This window comes from Oryzias melastigma, linkage group LG16 (assembly GCF_002922805.2).
Source record: "Oryzias melastigma strain HK-1 linkage group LG16, ASM292280v2, whole genome shotgun sequence".
In the NCBI taxonomy this organism is placed as follows: domain Eukaryota; kingdom Metazoa; phylum Chordata; class Actinopteri; order Beloniformes; family Adrianichthyidae; genus Oryzias; species Oryzias melastigma.
Window position 1 is genome coordinate 6,464,414 of NC_050527.1, and position 24,223 is coordinate 6,488,636.

Here is a 24,223-nt window from a genome sequence, read left to right on the forward strand (position 1 = left end):
TTTATTAGAAAGCTCCATACCTCAGGAATTAAAAACCTCTAGATCATTGACTGTATATAGAGATATGGACGTTTTTTTGTTTCAACCCTAGTCTTGTGCGACTTCCAGTAGGTACAGTGAACATATGTCTATGAGTGAACCCCTTATAAACAAAAACATTAAGAGTGATAAAACAAACCTCCAGGGCTGCACGGTGGCGCAGTGGTTAGCGCTCTTGCCTCACAGCGAGAAGACCCCGGTTGGACTCCCGGCTGGGACCTTTCTGTGTGGAGTTTGCATGTTCTCCCCGTGCATGCGTGGGTTTTCACCGGGGACTCTGGCTTCCTCCCACCGTCCAAAAACATGCTTCGTAGGTTAATTAGTGAATCTAAAATTGCCCCTAGGTGTGTCTGAGAGAGTGAATGTGTGTGTGATTGAGGCCCTGCGACAGACTGGCGACCTGTCCAGTGTGTACCCCGCCTTCGCCCATCAGCAGCCGGGATAGGCTCCGGCACCCCCGCGACCCCGAAAGGGAAGAAGCGGTCTGGAAGATGAATGAATGAATGAAAACAAACCTCTTATAACCTGGAAATCAGGACTTTGTTAGAATTTCATAACCAACTAAAATCAGCTTTGAGATACACTGGGTCAATGTCATGGAGATGCAAGAAAAAGGAGTTTATATGCCAAAGCTGGAGGTCAAAAAGGAAAAATCTTATTTTAACAACACTTAATGAAATAAAAAAATATATTTTTTGATGTTCTTGGTTATTTTTGGAATTGAGTTTTTTTTAGTAAAGACGGGAATTCTTGTTTTGCATGTGAATATGAATTGAAAAATATGCTTATAATTTGGAAGTGAAAACCACAAAATTATTGCTTCTCAAAATCTGTCTCTATTATTTTCTAGTTTGTCTGTATTCTTTTATATAAAAGTATCGGAATCATATCATAATAAGATTCTTTAACAAGCTTTATTACCACATTAACAAACATTAATGTGTTCATAGGGTGTTAGTAAGACATTTATTAGCACAATAAGCCAAATAAGGTTCATTAACATACTTGGTAAGATTCATTAACATCTATTTAATTATAATTCATTCATTTTCCTGACCGCTTTGTCCCTGTCGGGGTCGCGGGGGTGCCGGAGCCTAACCCGGCTGCTGATGGGCGAAGGCAGGGTACACCCTGGACAGGTCGCCAGTCTGTCGCAGGGCCTCAATCACACACTCATTCACTCTCACATTCACACCTAGGAGCAATTCAGAGTCACCAATTAACCTATGAAGCATGTTTTTGGACGGTGGGAGGAAGCCGGAGTCCCCGGTGAAAACCCACGCATGCACGGGGAGAACATGCAAACTCCACACAGAAAGGTCCCAGCCGGGAGTCGAACCGGGGCCTTCTTGCTGTGAGGCAAGAGCGCAAACCACTGCGCCACCGTGCAGCCCACATTAACATCTACCATGAGACAATTGTCTATAAAGGCAATATTAATAAACTGTTTACAAGCTTAACTAACGTATGAACTATCTTTATCAACATTATATTGAGTGTTTTGCAGTATGTCAGCTGAACTGTTACCGATGTAACAGTCAGTAATCAGCCTCATCCTTTTAGTAGCTGTTGCCACACTTAGTTGTGAGTATTCTCACCCATGGACCTCTCTAAGATCAATAATAAACGACTGGGCTGCCATCAGAACTGTAAATCTGTTCACCCTCATAATTTTTCACAATTTTTTAAGCAAAAGACTTGAATTTTCTTCTGTAACCCAATTTTCTTCTCGTCTTTTAAATTTGCAGTCCAAGTTAGATATGCAGCCCACTATAGAGAAGAGGCGACTACGAGAAGCTGTGCACATCAAAAGCACTCATGAGTGAGACGCATCAAAAAACAATAAAACTTTGAGCAAACAATCATCATAACATTTGATGATTTGAATTTAAATTTCATAGTTCTGCTTTATCAAAGACTCCTTATTCTGAAAAAATAGCCTACTGTTAGAAAGCACATTTGTGTGTTGAGGGGGAAGTGCACAACTGTTCAAAAACTTCTTACATGAGAATGAATAAATGTACCAACATCCATCTATCTGTGATTAGCAGCCAGGAAGTGCAGGTGAATCCCATATTTGTTTTCTTTTCAATTATCATATCTTGTGATGTTACATTATGTATTACTTTTTGTAAAGTGATCTTTTTAAGTAACTCAGTCTTCCAGAATTTTCTGACAGAGAAAGACTACTTGAACCACTGGATTTACTGAAACAGTATCAGTCTACATGGAAGTGGGTTGACAAGAAGATGCGTAATAAGAGGTGAAAAAAACCCCCAAAACTAAGAAGTAACGCACAGGCTCATCCAGTTGTAAAGTTTTATTCTTTTTTTAAATCCTTTTACAGCTGACTTTAAAGTTTTTCAACACACTTTTCATCGCACTTTAAGCTTTGAAACTGAGCACGCTTTGCTAATAGAAAATCAGCAAATTTGCAAATTCTGACATTTTGGTACAGCCAGAATTGACAGGATGGAATTTAATTTGAATTTTTTAGACATAGGGATTTTTTAAAATATATTTGGCTTATTTAATATCCATAAATGAAAAAAAGACAGGATTAAATTAGGTTCCCTCTTCATTATTTCTATTTTTCTTGCACTAATGACCTTTAACAAAATGAGCTAATTTCCTGAATTTAAAGTGTCAAGATGAAAGAAAAAGAAAAAAAAAGCTATTTTTTTCAGCTTTACTGAAAAAAAGGTTAAATATATTTAAAAATATGTTTTTACAGTTACTGGACAAGCAGCCCAGGAGACAGAGAATGTGCTTTGCTCCACAGTAGAGAGCCAGCAGCACAGAATTGAATGAAATCCCCCTGCCATGGCGCCTCTTACTATATCTGTCTAATAGAGTACTTATGTATTTCATAACAGAAAGTATTCATTACTTCAACATCCAATCCCTCCCATTTCATAGATTTAGCAAAAAGGAACAAAAACACATTTTATATTAAAAATAGTAAATTTCACATTCAATGAAAGCTCAGTTTTTACAGTTTTTTAAAGCCCATTAACTCTTTAATACATCTTAAAGTTTTTTATAATGTACACTGTAAGCTTAAAATAAGACACAACACTCCTTCAAACTGCATGATACCATTTATAAAGGTGAAGGAGTGGAAGTTGGTTTTAGGACAGTTTTATTCTAAGCTATAAGAAAAGTTATTTAGAGTATATTTCACCATATATCCCTGCTATATAATTTGACATGGCTACAACACACTCTTTATAGCATAATACTGCAGAAATAATTGCATTGTTGACTACAATAAAACCTCCTTTTTAACGTCACAAAAGCCTCAACACTTGTCACAGCTTCATGGAAGCACTCGGACTAAGCAGGACTGAGAATTAACTCCAGACAACTTTAATGTTCTGGTCCTCTGTACAGCCTTAAGCGCTCTGACGAATCCCTTCCCATCCAGCCTGAGCCGTCCTATTCATACTGTTGCTTTGAGAGTCACATCTGACGGCTCTAAATGAAGCATCCTCCAAACCATTGACTGTATGTGAGAATTGGAACGGATGAGTGTGACATCACCGATAGAAAAATACTTTCTTCTGGCTCCAACAAAGTCAGTTTAGTATCCAGGGATGTGACGATTCAGTCAAGCCACAATTTGTTTCGATTCATAGTTTTAAATTTAGATTTTTTTTCCCCATTTTTTTTCTCAACACAATGAATTAAAGGTATTTTAAGGGCAAGTATGTTTTTTTAAGCCCCTTAGGTAAAACTATCTGTTTTCCTATTAACAGAAAATGATTAAATACAAATAAACAATTATACGTAATACTGAAATGATTACAAATCCTTTCATACTCTGTTCATGTTGTGCTCTATGTGTGATGCCCGCTCAGCGCAAACCCACCCCAGCCGCTGAGCAAGCACTCCCCCGCGCTCGTACTCAGTGCAAATGACAATTTAAAAAAAGAGAAAAAAAGACAGAGATGACAAAGTAGAATTAATAAAAAAAGAGCACGGCTCCCGAGAAGAAGTCAGAAGGGAAACAGTTGAGAAGCTGCGTCGTCCTGGAGGAACTGACTTATGAGAAACTTTAAAACCCGAAGGACATTCAGGAATTTCCTAGGAGGAAAGCGCAGCCCTCTGCTACACTCACTGGCGTGGACACACTCATAGCAAGCCTGCTTGGAAAAATATCTTCTGCTCAGCATTTTTCATGATTGAGGCACAGGCCGAGACAACCCAATTTTTACATTTTCTGCACCCATGAATATGTTGAGTTTGAATCGTTTTTTTATCAATTCACAAAGAATTGTTAAATCCTTAGTCGCCATTTTTTTTTTTTTTGTGAAATGACGTCACTATGTTGGAACCAAAAATTGTCAGTAAGCACTTATCAGTCCAAGTCAGTCTGAGTCAGAATTTCAATGGCAACCACTCTCACCAATCAGGAGTGAGCTTGTTGGAGGGCCACACCCCTACCACTTAAAAGTGGGTTTGGGAGAGCCAGTCGATGAACATCTCAAACGTTCGACGCAACCACATAGTTTAATTGAGGCACCTGATTTTTTAGCTTCCATAATAGAAAATAATCGTGAAAAAATAAGTATCACTGACAGATTCTCCCAAGCCCACTTTTAAGTGGTAGGGGTGTGGCCATCCAACAGACTCTCTCCTGATTGGTGAGCTACATTGAGTCAGACCATTTCGGACCAATCGCTGCTTACTTATGATTTCTGGTTCCAGCATGGCGAGATCCGTACTGCATAAAATGGTGACTGAAATAACTTGATTTTGTTGTAGCCGGAAGTAAGACATTTTCTTTGGGTGACATCACACTCACTCAGTCCAGTTCTCACATACAGTCAATGGTCTCTATCAGCTGGAACATGCACTCCGCTTTGATGCAAGAAGAAGATCTTCTGTCCCCATTTGTAAATATTTTGTAGTCAATCACTTTCAACTGTTTCCAACTTATTTAAATCTGCAAGTCTGTGGCAAAGTTCGTAGTTCGTATTATAATTCTTGAATTTGCACTGCACCAATTGTACTCAGATATTATTAGTATTGGTTATTTTAACACCATATTGACCTTCATCTAACTGTCAGATACTTTGTGATTATTGCCTTATTTATTTATATATTTAGTTATTTAAAGAAATGCAGAGGTCATGTATGGCAGTGAGATAGTAACATTATAAGGGATTGCTTTTGAATAACATTAGGAGTAATCTGTGATTTCAATGTAAACAATAACTTGGAAAAACTTTGATATTTGAGCACTAGAGTGGAGAAAGACGACTTAAAAAGGCCCACCTATATTTAATAATTTGTGCAATGATTTTTTAAAGATGTATTCTGCAGATTTGTTTGAGCTCATGCAATCCTTTAATGCAGAGTGATAGTTCCTTTGAAACTAGCTCAGTAACATTATTTGCACAGTTCACATGTGGTTTAGGGGAAGGGCAGAAGCTCGAAAGATGTCTGTGGGGAAGTTGTTTTTTTTATTCTGTCCATTAGAGTCATTTCTGATTGGACACTTAAATGAGGGAACATCTTTTTTTTCCCACTTTTATTTCTCTTTTCAACAAAAAGTTGCACTTGACCACACTGGGTGTCATCTGAAATTCTGCCTGCAGACAGAAAGGGTTTTGTAACTCATTGGTAGTTAGTTCCGAGTAAACCGAAAGTTTAACAAAACGGTGGAAAGCCATGGAGATGCAAGAGGTTCCTGAAGCGCCTGAGGCAGAGGATAAAGCAAAAGGAGCTGGTGAAGCAAAAAAGGAGGAGAAAGCTGAAGGTGGGAAAAACTTTGTTTTTTAAATCAATAACACCTTAAGAAAAAAAAAATCCTTTGAAATGATTTTATTTATTGTCTGATTTGTGTTTTTTTAGTTTATATGGAAAACCTGAAGAAGTTTTCTTTTGTGTCGTGAATTTAAGATGAAAAATATGCTGTTAATTTGGGAGTAAATGCCAGGTGTTGCTTCTTAATATGTGTTTGTCTCTATTTTAAGCTTTAGAGGAAGCAGATCGTGGACATTACTCCAGCCTGCTGGTTCCAACTGAAGAGGTCTACGCTGAAGCTATTCATACTTCAAAGCCGCGTCAAGGTACGCTTTTATATAAAGTTCATTATGCCTTGAGTTTATAATATTTGTCTGATAATAATAGGTTTCATCGGGGTTCTTTTTAAGAATGCATCCTCTGCCTAATGCGCAGTCAAAGCGCCCTGACACCTTGTACCAACATGTCTCTCAGTCTGAGTGTCTGTCTGCTTCTTTGAAGAACTTAAAACTTCCACCCTTAAACGTTCCAAAACAGAAAGTCAGATAAAAGTGCAAGTTGCTGTGCATTTACTGGAAACCAGATCTAAGTTTAACAAAAATGAATATATTCGTAATGAAAAGGTGGTGATTCTAGGAAATATGATTCTTTGGTTTTTGCAGTTTTAAAACAACAGGAACCAACACTGAGTGAAGCAACATACGCTTATAGTAATAATCAAAAACACCAAAGTAATCTAATTATTATTTTGTTTAAAAAGATTACAATTCTCTACTTATTGGATAAGAAAATAAGGGAAACGGCATCAGATGTGAGGGTTTTTTTTACAACAACAAAGACTTTCTTGTAAAATTCAGCACATTTTTTTTATTAAAATATTCTTAATTTGTGATTACAGTAATAATCTGAAGCACTTTTATGATTTGACTCATATAGCAGTGGCATTACGAATCAAGTGTTTAGTGTTTTGCCATTTTTTTCAAATGGCAAAACATTTTTTGATTTGGCCAAATTTGATGACCTGATGTTAAATCAAAAAAAGTTAAACTTTTTTTTTTTGACTTCATATACTATGTAAATTTGTTAGCAATAACAGCATCATATTATTTAAACCACATTCATCTGATATTTAAAAAAAAATGGGCCCGATACATAATGAAGGTGTTTTTAAACTATTTCCCCTCTTAAAATCATTCAATTAGTTGCACAAAATAGACAGGATTTTTAAAAAATAAAATCCAGTAAAAAGTTAATTTAACTAATCTAATTTTAGTCTTGATTTAAACTTTTAAAAACACCTTTATGACCATTTAAAGTCAGCGTCTCATGCGGCTTTAGTTCAGTTTGGGTCATCTTAGTGGCAGAATATATAGTTGATTATTGCTGTAGGGGAATTAATTGCTAAAATGCTTAAAACAAAAAAAAAAGTTTAATTTGAATTAGTTCAGAAGTCTTACTGCTTTAAAAAGGTCCAATTGTGATATTCCCGTAGAATAAATATAAAAATAAAATAAAAAAGAGGCTCAAGACACACCTTTCTAATTTTGCTTTTAGTTGATCTTATCTGCCTATTTATTATATTAGTTTCAATATGTTATTTTCATATAATATTTTGTTTATTTTATTTTATCTTGTGAATTTTTAAAATATTTTCTATGTATGTTTTAAATACATGTTATGTATTTCATTTTAGCATTTTGCTATGATTTTAACCCCAGTGTTTCATGTGGGGATCTATCATATCAGGGCTTCCTGGCTTGGTTTGGGGTCGTTGCCATGGTTTCCGTCCTTGCTGGGGCGGCTGGAGTTCTTCACTGCAGCCTCACAGCTGTGGATTGAGCTCCGTTGCTGTTCCGGTTTTGGGTGGTCACTGTGGCGATGTTCCTTTGACTGAGCTGGTTCCTGGTATGATAGAATTCCCAATACGTTTTTCTAACAGCAGCCACGCCTTAAGTTATTTTACAGGTTTCATTTAGAAGTAATTTTTATTAGTATTTATTGCGTGTGGGATCATGGGTTGTATGTCTTGGAGGACATGCTTGTATTTTTAAATATAAAAAGCTTCAAGTTTTGCAAAGAATGAGAGGCACTTTTTATAAATAAAGTTTGATTTGATTTGAATAAAAACACGCTTCAGCGTGAGGACACAAAAGACATTTGTTTAGTTTTTTTCAAATAAGAGAATAATTAGTCTCATTATTTTAGGCTAGCGGCTAAAATCAACACCGTCATTCTATCACCACCAATTTTTACACTTTAAATGTTAGTTTTATGAAACTAACTTCAAACAGATATGAAAAACATTGGAAAATAAAGGTCGAAAGCATGTTCTGCTTTTTATTTATAAGCTTGTGTGAGATTTTAAAAATATTAACAACTTTTTGACACACAGTAAATCCATATTATTAGAATTACAAAAACAGTTTCTGGAAACTAACATTCTTAGAAAGTGCAAGCAACTTTACTGACTAACTTTAAAGGTGCAATTACCAATAATTCCTTTTTCACTGTGACTGTAGAGCTACATTTCCTTTTAGCTTTGAGGTTTTGTCCACATGTGAGTTCTTGCTGGTTAGACTTTAAAGTTAGTACGCTATATTAGTCCATGTTTGTTCAGTTTTATAAATTGAAAAACGGAAGCACACACTTTTTCATATTTTGACCACACACTAAAGTCACAAAAACACTGAAAAAGCTCCACCTTTGAGTCAACTTAATTTTTTCTGCTAAAAACAAAAATGATCATATTTTATTGTTTTGAGTTTAATATCTTACTTGACGCCTGCATGTTGTGTCTCTGCAAACACGGCTCTGATCTGAGCTGACATCGGAGGAAATGTTATCTGTTGTTTAATAAGACTGTCTCAGTCTGCGTCAAGTTTTCCATTTCGGTCTCCTCCTCTCACAGAGATTGGGAGAGAGTTGGATTCAAGTCTGGGTCATTCGAGGACAAACAGCGCACTGTGTGCCATGAGTTTCTAATGAAAGCTGAGTTGTTGCTATGGCGATAAGACAAAAGGGGGGGTCTTAAAGCTGCAGACTGGCAGACAGTTGTGAGGAATCCAAACAGGAAGAAGGAACACACGACCAAGACGCTTTTTTTGTTGCAAACAACAGGATCAACATTTTGCCATGTACCTCAAATTCTGTCGCAGCTATGCTGCAGATAAAAAAGACAAAGAGGGGGAAAACCAATCTTCTGAATTATCAGTGGAGCTTGAGAAGGAGAAAGGTAGGATTGAGCTGTTTGTGTTGCCATCGAGGAATCTGCAGACTTGACCCGTGTTTTCCTCCTCAGAGCTGTCAGGAAATACACGCCTGTACCGTGTCATCTGCGTATGCCTGTCAGTCATCTGCCTCATCCTTTTGATGACCGTCGTCGTACTCGGCTTGAAACGTGAGTGCTCTCAGCCATGGATCCCTCAAACAACAATAACACCTCACTAGTTTGCCACCAGAACTCTACATGTAGATTAACCTCTTGTTGCCACAAGTTTTTAATGAAAAGGTTTGATGAAACACTATATAACTTCATTCAGAGTTTGCATCTCTTTTTGAATTTCAGTTCAGGCTAGATCTGCAGCCTGCTCTTCTTCGTACAAGGTGTGCAACGAGATGCTGTGCATGGAGTACATCAAAAACACTCGTGAGTGCGACGCCTCCCTTAATCAAAGACTCATTAGTCCTAAGGTTGATCCAATGATTCTATGAATGGTCACCGTTCTGATTGTTGTTAAGTCTGGGGTAAAACTGTTAAGAATATTTCACAGTTTTAAAAAGGATTTTACAGTTTTAGTTTTAATTTGTGTCCTTTTCTATGAAGCACTTTGAATTATTCGTACATGAATTGTGCTAGTCTTCCTCGTCTTCTACTACATTGGATCTCTTTTTTTGTGCAGGCGCTGCCTGTGAGCAGTGTCCCAGAGGATGGACCCCGCTGGACAAGCACTGTTACTACCTGTCCACGCTCAGGCTGACGTGGGATGAAAGTCTGAAAAACTGCACCAAAAGTGGAGGAACTCTGGCTGTGATTACCAACCAGAAAGTGCAGGTGAATTCGATATTTGTTTTCTTTGCACTTATCATTTTGCAATAATATGTTATCGAGTGAAAAGTGACCTTCTGAAGTAATTATCTTCTCAACTTGACCTTCCAGAATTATCTGACGGACAGAGGCTACTTGGACTACTGGATTGGACTGAAACAGCAACCGTCTGGATGGGAATGGGTCGACAAAAACATGCTTGGAAAGAGGTGAAAAAAAAAACAAAAAAACTAAGAAGTAACACACAGGGCCCATTAGTTATACAGTTTTACTCTGCCATGTTTTAAAACAGTTTCATCACTTTGACATCAAACTTTTTCTAAGCTCTTTTTAAAGTGAATACGCTTTGCGAAATTAAGGGCAGAAAATCTGCATTTTCTAGGATAGAATTGATTAGGAATAGGTACTTTTAGATTCGGTGACATTTTCTACTTCTTTTTATGCTATGTTTTGCTTATTCGCCTTCCTTAAAATTAAGACGGTTATGTAAGGATTAAATTAAGTTCCTCCTGTAAAATTCCCACCCACCCTTTTATATATTTAGTTTTGTACTTTCATTAAACTGACTAAATTCCAGTCAGTGTCCTGTTGCTTTTACAGTTTTTTAATTAGTTTCATGTCTGCTCAGCAACATTTCATCATCTTCTACTCTTCTGTCTCTTTTTTTTGACACATCCTTTTTTTAATCTGGCAACACTGTATAGATTAAAAACATTTCAGATTCTTCCCTTAGTTACTCACTTCATCATTTTAGTCATCAGTTTTCCTGAACTTTTTACCTCAAATGAAAGCTTTAAACTGTTTGAATTTAAATTGCACTAATAAAGAATAAAGAAGTTTTACTGAAAAGAAGTTAAAACATGTTTATAAATATTTTTTTGCAGTTACTGGACAACCAGACCAGGAGACGGAGACTGTGCTTTGCTCAAGAGTAGAGATCCAGCAAATAAGAACTGGATTAAATCCCCCTGCCGTGGCGCCAGTTACTATATCTGTCAGATAGAGTACTAATGCATTTCATAACAGAAAGTATTGTCTTCAGCAAGAAGGGACAAAAATCGCTTTTAGATGAAAAATTGTGTATATTTAACAATCAAAGAATGCTCAGTTTTTACAGTTTTTAAGCCCATGAACTCCTTAATACTTTATTCTCATATCGTGGGCATGCTAAGCAAAGATTAAGACACGGCACTCCTTCAAATGCATGATTCTGTTTCTAGATTCTGTTTCTTTTAGAACAGTTTTACTCTCAGCTATCAGATACGTTAAATCTACATTCTATTTCAGCATATATTACTACTATATAATTAGATATGGCTACAAAAATACACTCTTTTATGGCATAATACTGCAGTAATAATTGCACTGTTGACTACATAAAAACAAAAGAATTCCTCCTTTTTAACTTCACAAAAGTATCCACACTTCACACCTTTGTCACAGCTTCGTGGAAGCACTCAGACAAATCGAGATTTCTCTATACAAATTTGATGTTCTGGTCCTCCTCGGGAAGCTCCTGCTCCATCTCCAGACCCAAAGCGCTCTGACGGATCACCTCCCACCCGGCCTGAGCCTTCCTGCTTATACTGTTTTTCCCGTTAGATCTGAGAGTCACATCTGACTTCTCCAGCCCTTCCTTTCCAGCCGGCTTCTCGTCCTCTTTGGAGAAGGCCTTGACGTAGCGCCGCATTTTTTGCATCATTGCATCATTTCTGTCTTCAACCCTGCAGAGAAGAACAAATATGTTTGTGTTTATTTTTTGACTCTTCAGGGGTAAAAAAATGAAGTAAAGACAGAGACTGCTAAATATCCAAGTGGCGTTTCTTTTTCTAACTCTATTAAAACGATTCGATTTTCATTTGTGTCTTCATGAAAACGCAACAAAAATCTAATGTGACAAAAGAATGTCTATAAATAGAAGAAAGATGGGTGTCACACTTTAAAGTGTCAGCTGTGTCAATAGCGCTCGATGTTGTTGCACAGCCCAACACCAAATGCTGAGTCATGCTGCGGTGGACTTGTTGCAAAATGATAAACAGAACTAAGAACGCATTTACTGACTTATTTCTTTTTCATTTCTGAGAAAAGAAAAACACTTCCTCCATGCTCACAAAAATCATTTGAAGATTCGGGGAAATGTTGACGGTTGATCTTGCAGTTTCGCTTACTGACCATTATTCGATCCTGGCCTTCCCACTCTAACCCTCACTGATAACATCACGCCACTCCCACCACTCCTGAATCAAGTTGAAGCAACACATTTATAATGAAAACTTTTAGTTTTTCATTTAGATCAGCATGTTTACCTCCATTTTTTTTTTAATAAGAAACTGTCAGAAAGTGTCTAACTCTGAACATGCAATAAAAACACAATCCACTCACTATAACATTAGTAAAGCACTTATTTTCATCAAATGTAAATAAAAAATGTCCACTCTCCAATTACAACATTGTATCTGCTTTGTAAACTATAGTCACAAACATGCTTAAATAAAGAATATTGGAATATTCCACTTTTGTGTCTTGTCTTCTGTAAAAAATCTTCAAGAAAGACCAGTTTGCATGTGCGTGCTTCATCTATTCAGCTGCTTGACCTTCATACTCTTTTTTTATATCACAGTTTTAAACTTGACATTAGCACAATGCTCACATTCTGTGATAAAGGAAGTCTGTTGCTAAAAACGCCTGCATTGCGTTTGTGGGATCCGTGCACGAAATGATCTGTTTTGTAACTGTCAAATGTCAGATGATAATCCTTGAAAACTATTTGAAAAAAAGAAATTTAAAAGGATTTGAGCAGAAGGAAGTGATGCCCATGTTTGGTAATCTGAAGACTGCAGCCTTTCTAAGGAGCCAATTTTTAAGGAACTCTCAGAAATTATTTCTGATTATTTAGATTCACAAATTTATTTCCAAAGGAGTTTGATGTTTTTTTTTGTTCACTTTCATCTTCCAAAAGTTATGAGGATTCATATAACCTGTCATGTTCCTCATTTGTTACCAAGCTCTGTTGTGAACCGTCGCTATTAATAGATTGAATTGAACTGAATTGAACTTCCATTTTTTTTCTTGGCTCCAAATTAGTTGATGAACTAAAGTACATTTTTAAGTTGCATCACTTCTCAGCAAACTTCCAGAAAAAGTTTTCAATTTAAATTTTTTTGGTTTGTTTTCCAGTTTGATTGATGGAGAAGGAGAGCAGCTATTTTCACAGCGCAGCATGACTCTTGACTGCAGTGGATTAATGACTACTGTGGCTGGAAGATAAATATCTGTAGTGTCATTATTACAGTTTACCCGCAGTTCTAATAAATGTTTCTTCATCGTGAACTTGTTTTTTTCTCCTCCTGCTGCTGCATTGTTGTCTCACCTGAGGTACCAGCGCTCCTTTAGGCCGTAGTTAAGCCCGCACACTCCAAGCCGAGGCCACAAACACAGAGGGAGCCTCCTCTCCAGCATCAGAGTTGTGGCCACCACCTGAACAACAGAATCTCAGCTGTAACCATGACACAGCAGAGCTTCGTTTATCCTCAGCCGAGTGTTTACCTGAGTCCTCCAGAGCTCGTCTCTCTCCTGGCCCACCCTCCAGATGGTGTCGCTGATCATAGCGATCAGCAGATTGATCAGCAAGGTGGAGCACACGAAAGTGAAAGCGACGTGCACCACGTGGACGATGGAGGGCGTCTTCAGCGTGTGGTCGACGGGCAAATCGATCAGCCCCAAACTGAGCTCAAACTCGGAGAAGAGGGTGATGGGAAAGGAGCGGTACATGGGGAGGGAGCTGGGGTCCTGGGTCATGTACACCATCCACAGAGCTGAGATGAAGATTTAAGAAGTCAGTTTAATTTATTCACTCTAATCTTGTTTGCAGGAAAGATAAGGTCTAATGTCACCAGGAATTTACTCACAGGTGGAAAACCCAATGAGCACAATGAGACTCAACCACATGAACTTTGTCAGATCTCCAAATATAATCTAGGGGGAAACAAGAGTCAAAGTTGCTCAGAATGAAAACACAAATATATTGAACCAAAACAACAATGTGAAGAAATTGTCTTGCCTTCTGTATCATGATGACATAAGGACCCAGCATTTCAAAGCCGCGGGCGAAGAACATCACGTTGCACCAGCCAAGAACCAAGCATATCGCCATCACCTCGGCTTCGCCCTGCACCTCGCAGGCCCTGAACACACACAGCAGCACCACCAGCGAGGCGTAGCTGATGCTGACAAAACAGAGAAACAGCAGCGAGGTTGTCATCCAACATCAATGAAGATCTGAGTTTTTGTTTTTTCTGCACGGAGCTGCATTTACAGGATGACATGGAAGGGGCCCCCCAGTGCTGTCTGGCCAAAGTAGCGTTTTGCTCCAACTCTTATCATGTCGGGGATCTGTTTCAGCAGAAGATACAGACACATCTGTCAGAGCAAGGAAGCAGGAGCACAAGAAGGAGCTTGTGATGGACACTAACTTCCAGAAAAAGGATGAGAAAAGCTCCCAGGATGCTGATGACCTCCCCCACCAGGCGCAGGCTGTCCGAGTAAGTCACATAACTTTCCTATGGAAAATAACCGGAAAAGATACATACAGTGGAAATAAGATTAAATATCAAAAGATTGACAACTTTATAGATATTTTCCAAACATTAGCAAATGTGGCTCTTTATACAGTGAAAAATACAACATCAGAGATGTGTTTCTACGATTGAAAGTTGGTAAAAAGTAGAAACAATACAGGATGTATGCATTTTTGAGATAGAGAAATGTGAAAATGTATTGGATTATACATATTTTTTATTGTTGCTGCATCTGTAGAAATATAATCCACACTGAAGGAGCAAACTGACTTTTGCAACTATATTTTTGTTATAAATCTATGATACAAAACAACTTTTATTTATCCTGAAGTTAATTCAAACACATATATGTCAGGTGTATATTCATGCTTTTGTGCTTGAACAACCTCCCATCATTTTGCTCCAGTAAAATTTCTCAGATTTTGCTAAATGCAGAACATAAATAATATAAAGGTTTTTATTAATTTATGAGAAAAGCTGCACTTAGTTTTGAAGAAAAGGCAAAAAGACATTAAAAACATCTACTTTATAAAATTGACTAGAAAAGGACTAACAATATGAATTTATAAATTATAAAAGATACATATTTTCCATTTATTATTTTGTTTTATGAGATGAAATCTTCTTACTTTGAGTGTCTTTTGGATTTTGATGGTATAGTCGGAATCTGACTTTGTGTAGTTTTCTGGAATGTCCTTTAGGGGGCGAAACACGCAGCAGAGTGTGAAGCACCCGATGTACAGAAGGTAAAGAAACAGCAGCAACCTAACACAAGAAAAGAGATAAATAAGTGGAATTCAAGCTTGATGTTTATTTCTTTAGACTCACGCACACAAACAAATACCTGAAGTAATGTTTTCCATAAAGGTTCCACTTCAGGCTCACCAGCTGCCTCACCGGGGTCACTTCCAGGACCCCTCTCGCCTGGACGACAAAACACATTTTTATTTTCTTCTGGATTTTTGCTCGAAAAGGTGTGGGATTTGCCTGAAGGATGCTCTGTCTCTCACCTCTCTCCGTGGACTGGCCACAATGAGCTCCAGCACGGACGTGTTGTCAGCCCAGGAGTCGATCTCTGTCAGGTCGTACAGGTGGGAGCTCAGAGGGCCCAGACTCCACTGGATCACACGCCTTTTGTTGACCAGGTGTTGAAACACCTGAGGGAAAGAAGATGGGTTACTGTTGAGACATTTTATTTTATGCACTTATGTTAATGATGTGGTTTGTGGATATTTGCCAATTGTGATGTCATGGTGCTTCACTGAAGGTCAGATTGATATTTTTCTTTTATCATGCTAACGTTTAGTGTGAGTAGCTGTTTTAAATAAACCTTTTTTTGGCTTTGTTACATTTTTTTAAGTTCCTTGTTGGTGATGCATCAAAATCCTCTTCCCGTTTCATCTATCACACCTACCACGGTGTTTCCCTCTTTGGCAGCCAGTTTAAACGGAGTGAGACCTCTGTAGTTGCACACCATGTCGAGAGGCACCGGCTGGTCCAGTTCTGCATCCCGTGCCATGACCAGGTCCATGGCCTGACACGCTATGGTCTTGTTGGGCTGCAGAACTAAAACGTGAAGCACTGTGTTTCCTGGAAGATCAAACAGAAGCATTTTTTTCTTTATTTAGTACAAAAGATTCACAGTTTTAGGACGAGACAATCACAACCTTGTTTTGTCACAGTGACTTCAAATTATATAATCTTGAAAAAATGAACTTTTTGAAACAAAAATATGGTCTTGCTGACTCATAGATGCTGTACTCTCTGGAGAATTGTTTAGTTTAGGTGTTTTTCTTTTATTGTTTTTTGGAAATGTGTTTCCACTTATATCTTTTCCTTACAACTGTATTTGATTTTGTTTTAAAAATGTCAGTTTTTGTGTTGATTTTTTTCTCTTGTAGGGAATTTAATTCTTTTTTTCCCATTTTTTTTACGTTTTAGCTAAATAGCAATTTCAACATTCAAATCCCTATAAGGCAAAACATGAAAGCAAAGCAAATTATTGCTTTAAAACTGAAATAATTCTTAAATTTCCCAATAGATGGAACAGAACATATGGAGAAAATCCAGGGGTTTCAACCTTAGCGAGTGTAAAATATTTTTGCAGAGAAACTGTCCTTTAGCTTCTGGTGTAGCTTTCATACCTCTGGAATCCTGGACTCTGGTGCTGGCTCCCGCGTCGATCAGCATGCTAATAATGTCCTCATTTCCAACGCATGCAGCAAAAGACAAAACATGCTCACCTGTAAGACAAGGGTATAAAAACACAGTCAACTTATCACCGTTTTACAGAGTTGATCACTCTTTCAATGATTTGTGATTTACCGTAGTAGAGGAGTCCTCCGATCCTCTTCCTAAAGTACAAACCGGTGACCCGAGGCGTGCACACATCCCCCCCGCGACTGATCAGGTGCTGAACCAGATTGATATTCTTATTCACAACGGCAATGTGGAGAGGAGTGACACCTGACCAAGACAAGAGGTAGTTGGGTGAATAATACAGGACAATTAGACCAACAATGGACTTCACGGCAGTGAAGGCCTCAAGTGGCTTAAAATCCACAGGAAAAAAGTAATTTTATGCTGTGAGGAATCCACACTTGGTGGAGATCTGAAAGTTGGGCTCATGATGGAGTGACAAGAAACTGCATTTGGAAAAAGTGAAGGGAATATTGATTAGCATGTCAAAAGAGTATCTGAAATACCAAAGCGTGAACCACCCACTGAGTAAATCTGCTAAAACAGGTTTAAATTCAGTTTGTTTTTTTTGTCAAATCAGAGATTTTGAAATTGAGGGAGTCTTTTTTCTAAGTTTTACACTTCTTTTTTAAAGATTTTTTAGACTCCTTAAAGCTGTTTTTGACATTTTTTGTGATATAAATGTTACAGTTGCATAAAAAATTCCTTCAATGGTCCATCATTTGCACCTTGGAAGAGCTCGGAGGTCATGGGTTCGTTGATGAGTTCGGGGGCTCCATCCATCAGCGCCACGGCAGCATCCAGGTTGTCATTTATCACGGCAACGTGAAGAGCCGTTTCTCCGAGGGCTCCTGGAAAAAAGAGCACGAGAACAACATTACAGCACCGTCGTGGCAACGGCGTGTCATCACTTAAACACACGGTGACGTCACCTCTCTCGAAGATGTTGGTGGACGCACAGCTGAGGAGCTTCTTTATGCAGCCGACGCTGTTAGTTTTGGCCGCATAGAAGAGAGGGATGTCATTTGTGCTGAGGAACAAAGGGACACCATGACGGATTTGTCTCTAAAGTTTGAGCAAAAGGTTTGATAAACGGTTTAAGTGTGATACTTTTTTGTGTAGAGCAGAAAGGTCTCATCCAACATTTCGTTCCATCCTTTTTTGTTTTGAAGGCGAAACCTCAGCTGGGTCCACCAGTGGTTGAGCTCGCTGGGAGCAGATCTGGCCAGCGATGGAGACATTGACTGTTGCTGTTCGACTGGATGATGAGGAAAGAGAAATAAAAATAAATATAATTTTTAAGATTGAAAATCTCATCACAAAAAAAGCAGAGAAAGTCTTTCTTACCCCCAAACAATAAAAGCAACACTCCTTGGCCTCCTCAGCCTGGGAGACAGAACCTGTAAAGTGTCCCTTTGGAGAAGTGAAATCTCTGTGGCATCCCTGGTATATATATCTGACCTGACCATGAGGGCGGAGACATGCGGCGGGATTAACAATAAACGGGTGGAGAGCAGACAGGTGAGACACAGATGATGAGGCAGTAATGAGCAGGTGGACTTTCACCCTCCTCTCAGTGATCCCACAGTGAAAGTGGAGTTCTTCACCCTCAGGAGGTCCTTCATCACCATGATTTCAAATGATTGGTACATGCTTCACCTGATAATGGTACAGTCTCTGATCCCAAGACACACCACTGGTTTCCCCAGGCTGGTCTGCATTCTTCCACTAAAACCTGCATGACCACTATGAAGATTTTGCAAAGTGGTCACTGTTTCTAGCGAAGTGTAAAAAAAAAAAAAAAAAACTCGTTCGGAAATCGCTTTGTCACTGATCTGTAATCTCTCACTGAGGCTGAAAGGGAAAAATTTCCTTCAAATTGAGTCTTTTTCAGAGGGTTAAAATTATTTTTATTTTAACATGTCCCATCTTGTTCACACAAACACCAGCTTCCTTCACAGGAAAACAAATAGGCTCATAGCTGCTCTACAAAGACCATAATGATCATGTAGCAGCTCCAGCTTCTTATCCAACCAGGTCACTTTCTTTTAAAGGTGGACAAACGGAGTAAAAGGATGTTCCTTAAAAGTCAGGAACTCCATCCAAAAAATGTTGAAGGTAGCAAAAAAATTGTGAATTATTTGTAAACGTCTGATTCATTCATCTTATACAACTTTTCTGGTCAGGTTTGTAGCGTGCAGGTATTTTTCTGTGCCTATTATAGATCATGACTAAAGAGCGGTGAGCCGCAGGATAAACAAGGTTGTGAAAAAAACTCTATAGGAGGCCGTGGTAATGGCTGCAGATGGGCCCGTCATTTGGTATTGTGGAGATAATAGCTGTTTACCAGATGCGAAGCAGCGTTTTTAAGCTGTGTCATAAAGACCGATGGTTTCCACACCGTGAAGCTCTTTATAGGGAAACAATAACAGCATAAAAACATGATTTTGTGGTTTCAAGCTGCTCACTGTTTCTGAGCAGCGACGCCGTGTCCGTTTGAGTCGGGACGCCACACAAAACAATTATTAAACGCACATCTGGGGCTCTCGAGCCGTTGTGCACCTGCTGATTTACCGCCATCCTGCTTAATGATCATCAGAGGCCAAACAGGAGAAAACAATTCCTAACGTAATAACCGGCTTGACCTACACCCAATTATTTGTAGTGATTTTCCTCAAAATCCATTTAAACCTCTTTATAACTACATTTGTTTCTGAATCATTGTCAAGTGTTAAATTAGGTTTCAGAAATGGAGTATCTGAACTGTTTTGAAGCTTTAAATGTCTTAAGCTCTGAACACCTTTTTTGGAAAAAGGTTTATTTACTAAAGAACTGAAACATAGCTGTGATAAATGACAAAATTCTTAATTTCATTTATTGAAAATTACTAATCAAGATCTACATGTTTGTTAGTGAAAGGTAAAGCGTACGATTAAATCATAACTCCCTAAACTGTTCTTACTGAGACATATGGGTGATTCAGTATAGTAATATTGACAAAATGGGTTTTCTACAAAACGGTTTTAATAAAGTTATTAAAATTCTATTTTAACCTAAAAAGCTGTTGATGTTCAACACTTTAAAAAAAAAAAAAAGGAGAAATTGAAATAAAACAGTTTGTTTTCCTCATTATTTTGAGAGAGTTTGAGTGAATAAAAACATACCCAGTGATAAAAAATGTTTTGAGAAAAAATTACAAAATTAAAATCTGAATTTATTTACATTTTCAAGCTACTTGGTCCTTGCAAAAATGTCTAAAACCTTGTTTTTGAGACATATTTGACTACGTTTTAAGCTGTTAACTTTTATTTGCTCCACACCTTTTCTAATATTTATTTCAAAGTTGAGAATTTTTTCTCTCTGGAAATACAGAAATTACAATTAAAACATCTCAAAATGAACTCAAATTTTACTGTAATGTTTGCTTATAATTTAAGGATTTTAGTTTAAAGTTCAATAAATGTTGATAAGTTAGACTGACATTTTTTTGTCATTATATTGGAAGCAAAAATGTATATTTCTGTTTTCTGAATAATTATTAGTTTTAGATTTTATGACGATTTATTAAGATAGACCAACTTGTACTAAAACCATATTCTCGTTTTGTGCAGATGTTATTTAAAAAACGGTCACTTCCACTTTTAGTTTTACTCACTGAAATCAAATTAAACTTGAGTAAGGTTAAAAAAATATTTTAAAAAACACATTTATTTTATTTTTTTTTAGAACTAGCAGAGCAATACTTATTGTTGGGCTGTACAGCTTCAATTCAAAGTAATTCTTTTTACCAATTATATTTTTCTAATTTCTTTAATCCCTTGTGGTTGCTTATCTGTAAATCATTGTTTCTGGATTTTTATATCTTATTACAAGATTTCTTGTTAAGAAAAAATGACTTACTGAATGGATTGATCATTTTACTACTTTTTGGAGATTTTCTTTTTTTGGCCAATTTTTTTGAAGTAAACTTTTCAAAGTGTAAAATTTGAGCTTTGAACTGCTAAAATAATTAGTGTTTGATCAAAATCTCCAGTTAACAAACATTAATTCATTCAATTAACTGTGTATTTCTTTGTTTAAAGCTAAACAGAACAAATGTGTTCAACAAAAGAGAAGGTTGCAGTGTCCTCTTAGCTATGCAGGCTTGCTATCAGCCCAAATGTTCTCCGGTATCAGCAGCTGCTGGTCATGTGGGTGAGTTCATGTTCATGATCTCAGCAGATCTCTGTCTGTGATTTTACAAAAACTTGCTGATCTGTGGAACAAACCTTTACAGACAAGGTGAAGCAGGTGTGTCAAAGTGGATGTTCAATTCAAGAAAAGTTTTCCATAAAATAATAAAATAGGACATGTTACAGCATGCAATTAATGAAAGGTGCTTTAAGCTCAATATTTAAAGACAAATCATATTAAAAGCATGTAAAAATAAGTCATTTTTTCATACATTTGTGATGTTCTGTTGGGTGCAATTTGTTGCTAACATGATAAAATCCTTAAATAATCTGGTGCATTCTAATTTTTTTCAGCTTCAAAACTTTTTTTTTATAAAAAAAAATGGTTTTGCATTATAGAAATAATATATTAATACCACTTTTTAAATAAAACCATATTTATTTTACAAATTTTCACAAATACAGAGTCGTGGTAACACTTTTACAAGTAAACAGCTAGTGATGTGTGTAGCCTGACACACTTGCCTGAAACTCACACACATATTCACACACACTCGCACACTCACAGGGTCACGGGCCGCATAATCCTGCTGCACTCAGCAGTGCTGCCTCATGCACAGAACACATGGGTTCAGACATACACGGTATTCCTCTTCCTTCAAGCATAAATCAGATCAGATTTAGTCCGTTTTTCACACCTCCACCTCGCGTCAGCGACTCGGCGTCTTCACTCAGGCAATCCAAACATAAAGAGGTGAAGTGTGAAAACTACACATGGAGGAGGGTGAAGGTGAACTCTCTTTTCATCAGAGATGGATGCTTGTGTGACGTTTTTGCAGAGCAAGAGCTGTGCTCATGGAGCTCCACGGTGAACAGACTTGCAAAGCCTGGATATGTCTTTTCAAAGAGAGCCCATGGCTTATCATTAAAAAAAAGGTTGGAATTCCCAGTTTTATGGCCATAAGTGATTCCCAACCTCAGAGATTGCATCACCTACTTTGGACTGGTGATTTATGGCAATTTTGCTAAAACACATATATTAAAAAAAAATCTAAACCTTATTTCATGAATGGTAGGCCCTCGTTCAGCATTTTATACACAAAAAAGTGATTTAAAATTAAAAATAGAGCAACAAAAAATGGAGGAAAATGAAAATCACATGAGGGGTTTGATTGTCGTCACGCAATTCTTTGTCTTTGAGTTGCAATTTTTTTTGTATAGTTGGACTGAACTGAGAATAAGGACATTAGAGCCTTGAGTTCAGGAAAAAATAAAAGCAAAATGAATCATTGTGGATCCATGAAGCTGTTTTTTTCTCCTTCCTTTGACCTGAACTTGTAGCTCCTAAGGGCATCTTTCTCCCCTGTCATCAGTCTTCAGTGACTTGTCAGGACTTTTCACTCTTTCTAGTGCTCCCTAAGTGTGCTCCATCAAGACAAAAAGCTGGCAGAAAAAAGTGAAAACGCTATCGATCCGTGGCACCGGCTGTGCTGAGGGTAGTTTTCACACCTCCACCTGTCCCTGCGTCAGGTGGGCTCTGAGCTGCTGGGCTGCACTCACAATCTTCCTCTGGTGTCCCAGCAGGTTCACACCCAGGCCTTGAAGATCCCTGAGGGAGAGCATTTCAGGTTTTGATTTCCAATAAAATAAACTTTATTGCATTTCTGATCAACAACGTTTGTTTTTACTTACTCCATAACAAGCCTGCTGACTTTCTCCAGTGAGTCCAGGTGAGCTCGATCGAATTCATCCTGATATCTCTCCATCCTCAGAGCCCTCAGCCAATCACTGACAGTCACCACCGATGAAAGGTCTGTGGGAGTGGGGCTGAGGAGCGGCTGAGAGCAGCTTCTGCAAATGTCAACAACGAGAGCGTGACACTCCAGAACGCCGTCCACAACCTGCCACCTGCTCAGCGGTCGCCGCGGCTTACCGAGTTGGCTCGGCCTTCAGGGAGGCTGGGTGTCTTATGAGGCGATCCAAAGACGACAGGATGGAGTCGAAGCCTGGCCGGTCCGCTCGCTCAGCCTGCCAGCACTGAAGCATCAGCGAGTGCAGGGCGGGGGGGCAGTTGTGGGGAGCAGGGAGCCGATACTGGTCCGCCACGGCCTTCATCACCTGCAGACACAGACGGGAGGCAGAGGATGGAGGGATTTATGGTGAAAGGCTCACTGAAAGGTCACTGACCACAGATTTATTGAATCCATGGAGACTTTGCAATTTATTAGTAAAGTAATTAAAGAGAATGCCAGCATGTCGAGAATATTTGAAGCTGTTTTTTTTATTATACAAGGTTTGTATAAAGGTCAAATAAAAATAGGAATGTTATTGAAAATTATTCCAATATTGTTTCATCTTTACTCCATTATTCATTGGATATATTTCCTATAAAGCTAATAAATAATTACATTTTTGCAGCTTCTGAGAAAATAAAAAAAAATGCGACGCACTTTCTACTAGGTAAACCCAAGTCTGCAGCCACACGCAGATAAAATCAAGCACTCAGTCATGCAGTGTGAGCTTACATTTAGGAAGCAAAAACCATTTTCTTTTAAAGAGTTCAGTGACTTCAAGTGTGATCGTGTGATAAGACGCCACAGCTGACGGTTTGTGAAATTTCATCCCAGCTGAATATTGCACCGTCAGCTGATTTTTTTTTTTTTTTTTTTTTAGAAGATGGAAGTGTTTAGGAACAACAACTAACTCAGCAACAAGGTGGTGGCCTACATAAAGTGGGTGAAGCCACACAGAAAAGCGTGAAAGTGGAAAATTTTGCTGATTCCAGACCTGACGAGTTTCAAACTTTCCCTGGCGGTAATGTAAGCTCCAGAAATTGCAACAGGGGTGATTTTTATATGCAGCCGCACAGGTTTAAATGTAAGTGCACACAAAGCAGGGCTTCTACATCTGGGAGGGAGAAGAGTCTGGATTTGGGTGATATCCGGGGAAAATCACTTCTCTGACAGCACAAGAATGTGGGGAAGCTTGGAGGAGGAAGAATTATGGTAGGGAGTCTTTTTGAGAAACTTGCTCTTAACCAGTTAACTGACTTTTTAAATGATAGTTCCATCCGTGATGAATTCCAGTCTGGTTTCAAGGCACATCATAGCACAGAAACAGCTTTTGTCAGGGTGGTCAATGACCTTTGGCTAAATGCAGAACGGAACAAGCTTTCTGTTCTGGTTTTGTTCACCCTCAAAGCTGCCTTTGACACAGTCGACCACCCAATTCTTTTAAATACACGACATGATCAGAATCAAGGGGACTGTTTTTAGCTGGTTTACATTCTATCTCATAGATAGAAACTCATTTGTTTTATTTTTTTAAATTAATGTTAATAAATCCAATTCCGAAACTTATACTGATCTGTGGTATACCCCAGAGATCCATTTTAGGCCATTTTTTTTTATTTTATTTTTATTTCTATTTTATTTATTTTT

The 24,223-nt window shown here is 38.0% G+C and overlaps 3 protein-coding genes across 7 annotated transcripts in view; 1 reads left to right on the forward strand and 2 right to left on the reverse strand.

Annotated features, from left to right (window-relative positions):
* Positions 1–5,605: 5,605 nt before the first annotated feature.
* si:dkey-26c10.5 (uncharacterized protein LOC563797 homolog) lies at positions 5,606–12,348 on the forward strand. 3 transcript variants are annotated; one of them, XM_036216103.1, is made up of 7 exons: positions 5,606–5,803; positions 6,027–6,116; positions 9,089–9,187; positions 9,356–9,436; positions 9,690–9,841; positions 9,947–10,044; positions 10,720–12,348. In XM_036216103.1, the coding sequence occupies exons 1-7, from the start codon at positions 5,716–5,718 to the stop codon at positions 10,844–10,846; spliced, it is 735 nt and encodes a 244-aa protein (XP_036071996.1). In that variant the 5' UTR covers positions 5,606–5,715; the 3' UTR covers positions 10,847–12,348. The 3 variants fall into 3 exon arrangements, with proteins under 3 accessions (XP_036071996.1, XP_024123653.1, XP_024123654.1); XM_024267885.2 differs by having other exon boundaries at positions 5,607–5,803; positions 6,021–6,116; XM_024267886.2 differs by lacking the exons at positions 5,606–5,803; positions 6,027–6,116 and adding an exon at positions 8,735–9,022.
* Positions 11,284–19,183, reverse strand: trpv6 (transient receptor potential cation channel, subfamily V, member 6). 2 transcript variants are annotated; one of them, XM_036216083.1, is made up of 16 exons: positions 17,722–18,670; positions 17,544–17,641; positions 17,340–17,462; positions 16,738–16,878; positions 16,557–16,655; positions 15,827–16,002; positions 15,423–15,569; positions 15,257–15,336; positions 15,042–15,177; positions 14,308–14,394; positions 14,151–14,227; positions 13,896–14,061; positions 13,744–13,810; positions 13,382–13,650; positions 13,206–13,312; positions 11,284–11,559 (listed from the first exon to the last, which is right to left on the reverse strand). In XM_036216083.1, the coding sequence occupies exons 1-16, from the start codon at positions 17,850–17,852 to the stop codon at positions 11,313–11,315; spliced, it is 2,151 nt and encodes a 716-aa protein (XP_036071976.1). In that variant the 5' UTR covers positions 17,853–18,670; the 3' UTR covers positions 11,284–11,312. The 2 variants fall into 2 exon arrangements, with proteins under 2 accessions (XP_036071976.1, XP_036071975.1); XM_036216082.1 differs by lacking the exon at positions 11,284–11,559 and having other exon boundaries at positions 13,102–13,312; positions 17,722–17,869; positions 17,959–19,183.
* Positions 19,184–21,202: 2,019 nt separating this feature from the next.
* The window catches only part of ephb6 (eph receptor B6), a 44,574-nt gene continuing 41,553 nt past the window's right edge, over positions 21,203–24,223 (reverse strand). For both annotated transcript variants that reach the window (XM_036216077.1, XM_024267749.2), the window contains 3 exons: positions 22,717–22,901; positions 22,476–22,634; positions 21,203–22,392 (listed from right to left, as the gene is read on the reverse strand). In XM_036216077.1, coding sequence (XP_036071970.1) covers positions 22,287–22,392; positions 22,476–22,634; positions 22,717–22,901 — 450 coding nt within the window. In that variant the 3' untranslated portion in view covers positions 21,203–22,286. The remainder of the gene's footprint in view (positions 22,393–22,475; positions 22,635–22,716; positions 22,902–24,223) is intronic.

Bases quoted from the DNA above. Each gene is read 5' to 3' on its own strand.
- trpv6 (XM_036216083.1), bottom strand. From the start codon at position 17,852: ATGTCTCCATCGCTGGCCAGATCTGCTCCCAGCGAGCTCAACCACTGG. The intron at 15,337-15,422 runs GTGAGAGACAGA...TTTGTCGTCCAG, and splicing joins TGGCCAGTCCACGGAGAGAG to GCGAGAGGGGTCCTGGAAGT. The intron at 14,062-14,150 runs GTAAATGCAGCT...CTGTTTTGTCAG, and splicing joins GGCCCCTTCCATGTCATCCT to CATCAGCTACGCCTCGCTGG.
- si:dkey-26c10.5 (XM_024267885.2), top strand. From the start codon at position 5,716: ATGGAGATGCAAGAGGTTCCTGAAGCGCCTGAGGCAGAGGATAAAGCA. The intron at 5,804-6,020 runs GTGGGAAAAACT...CTCTATTTTAAG, and splicing joins AAAGGAGGAGAAAGCTGAAG to CTTTAGAGGAAGCAGATCGT. The intron at 10,045-10,719 runs GTGAAAAAAAAA...ATTTTTTTGCAG, and splicing joins AAAAACATGCTTGGAAAGAG to TTACTGGACAACCAGACCAG.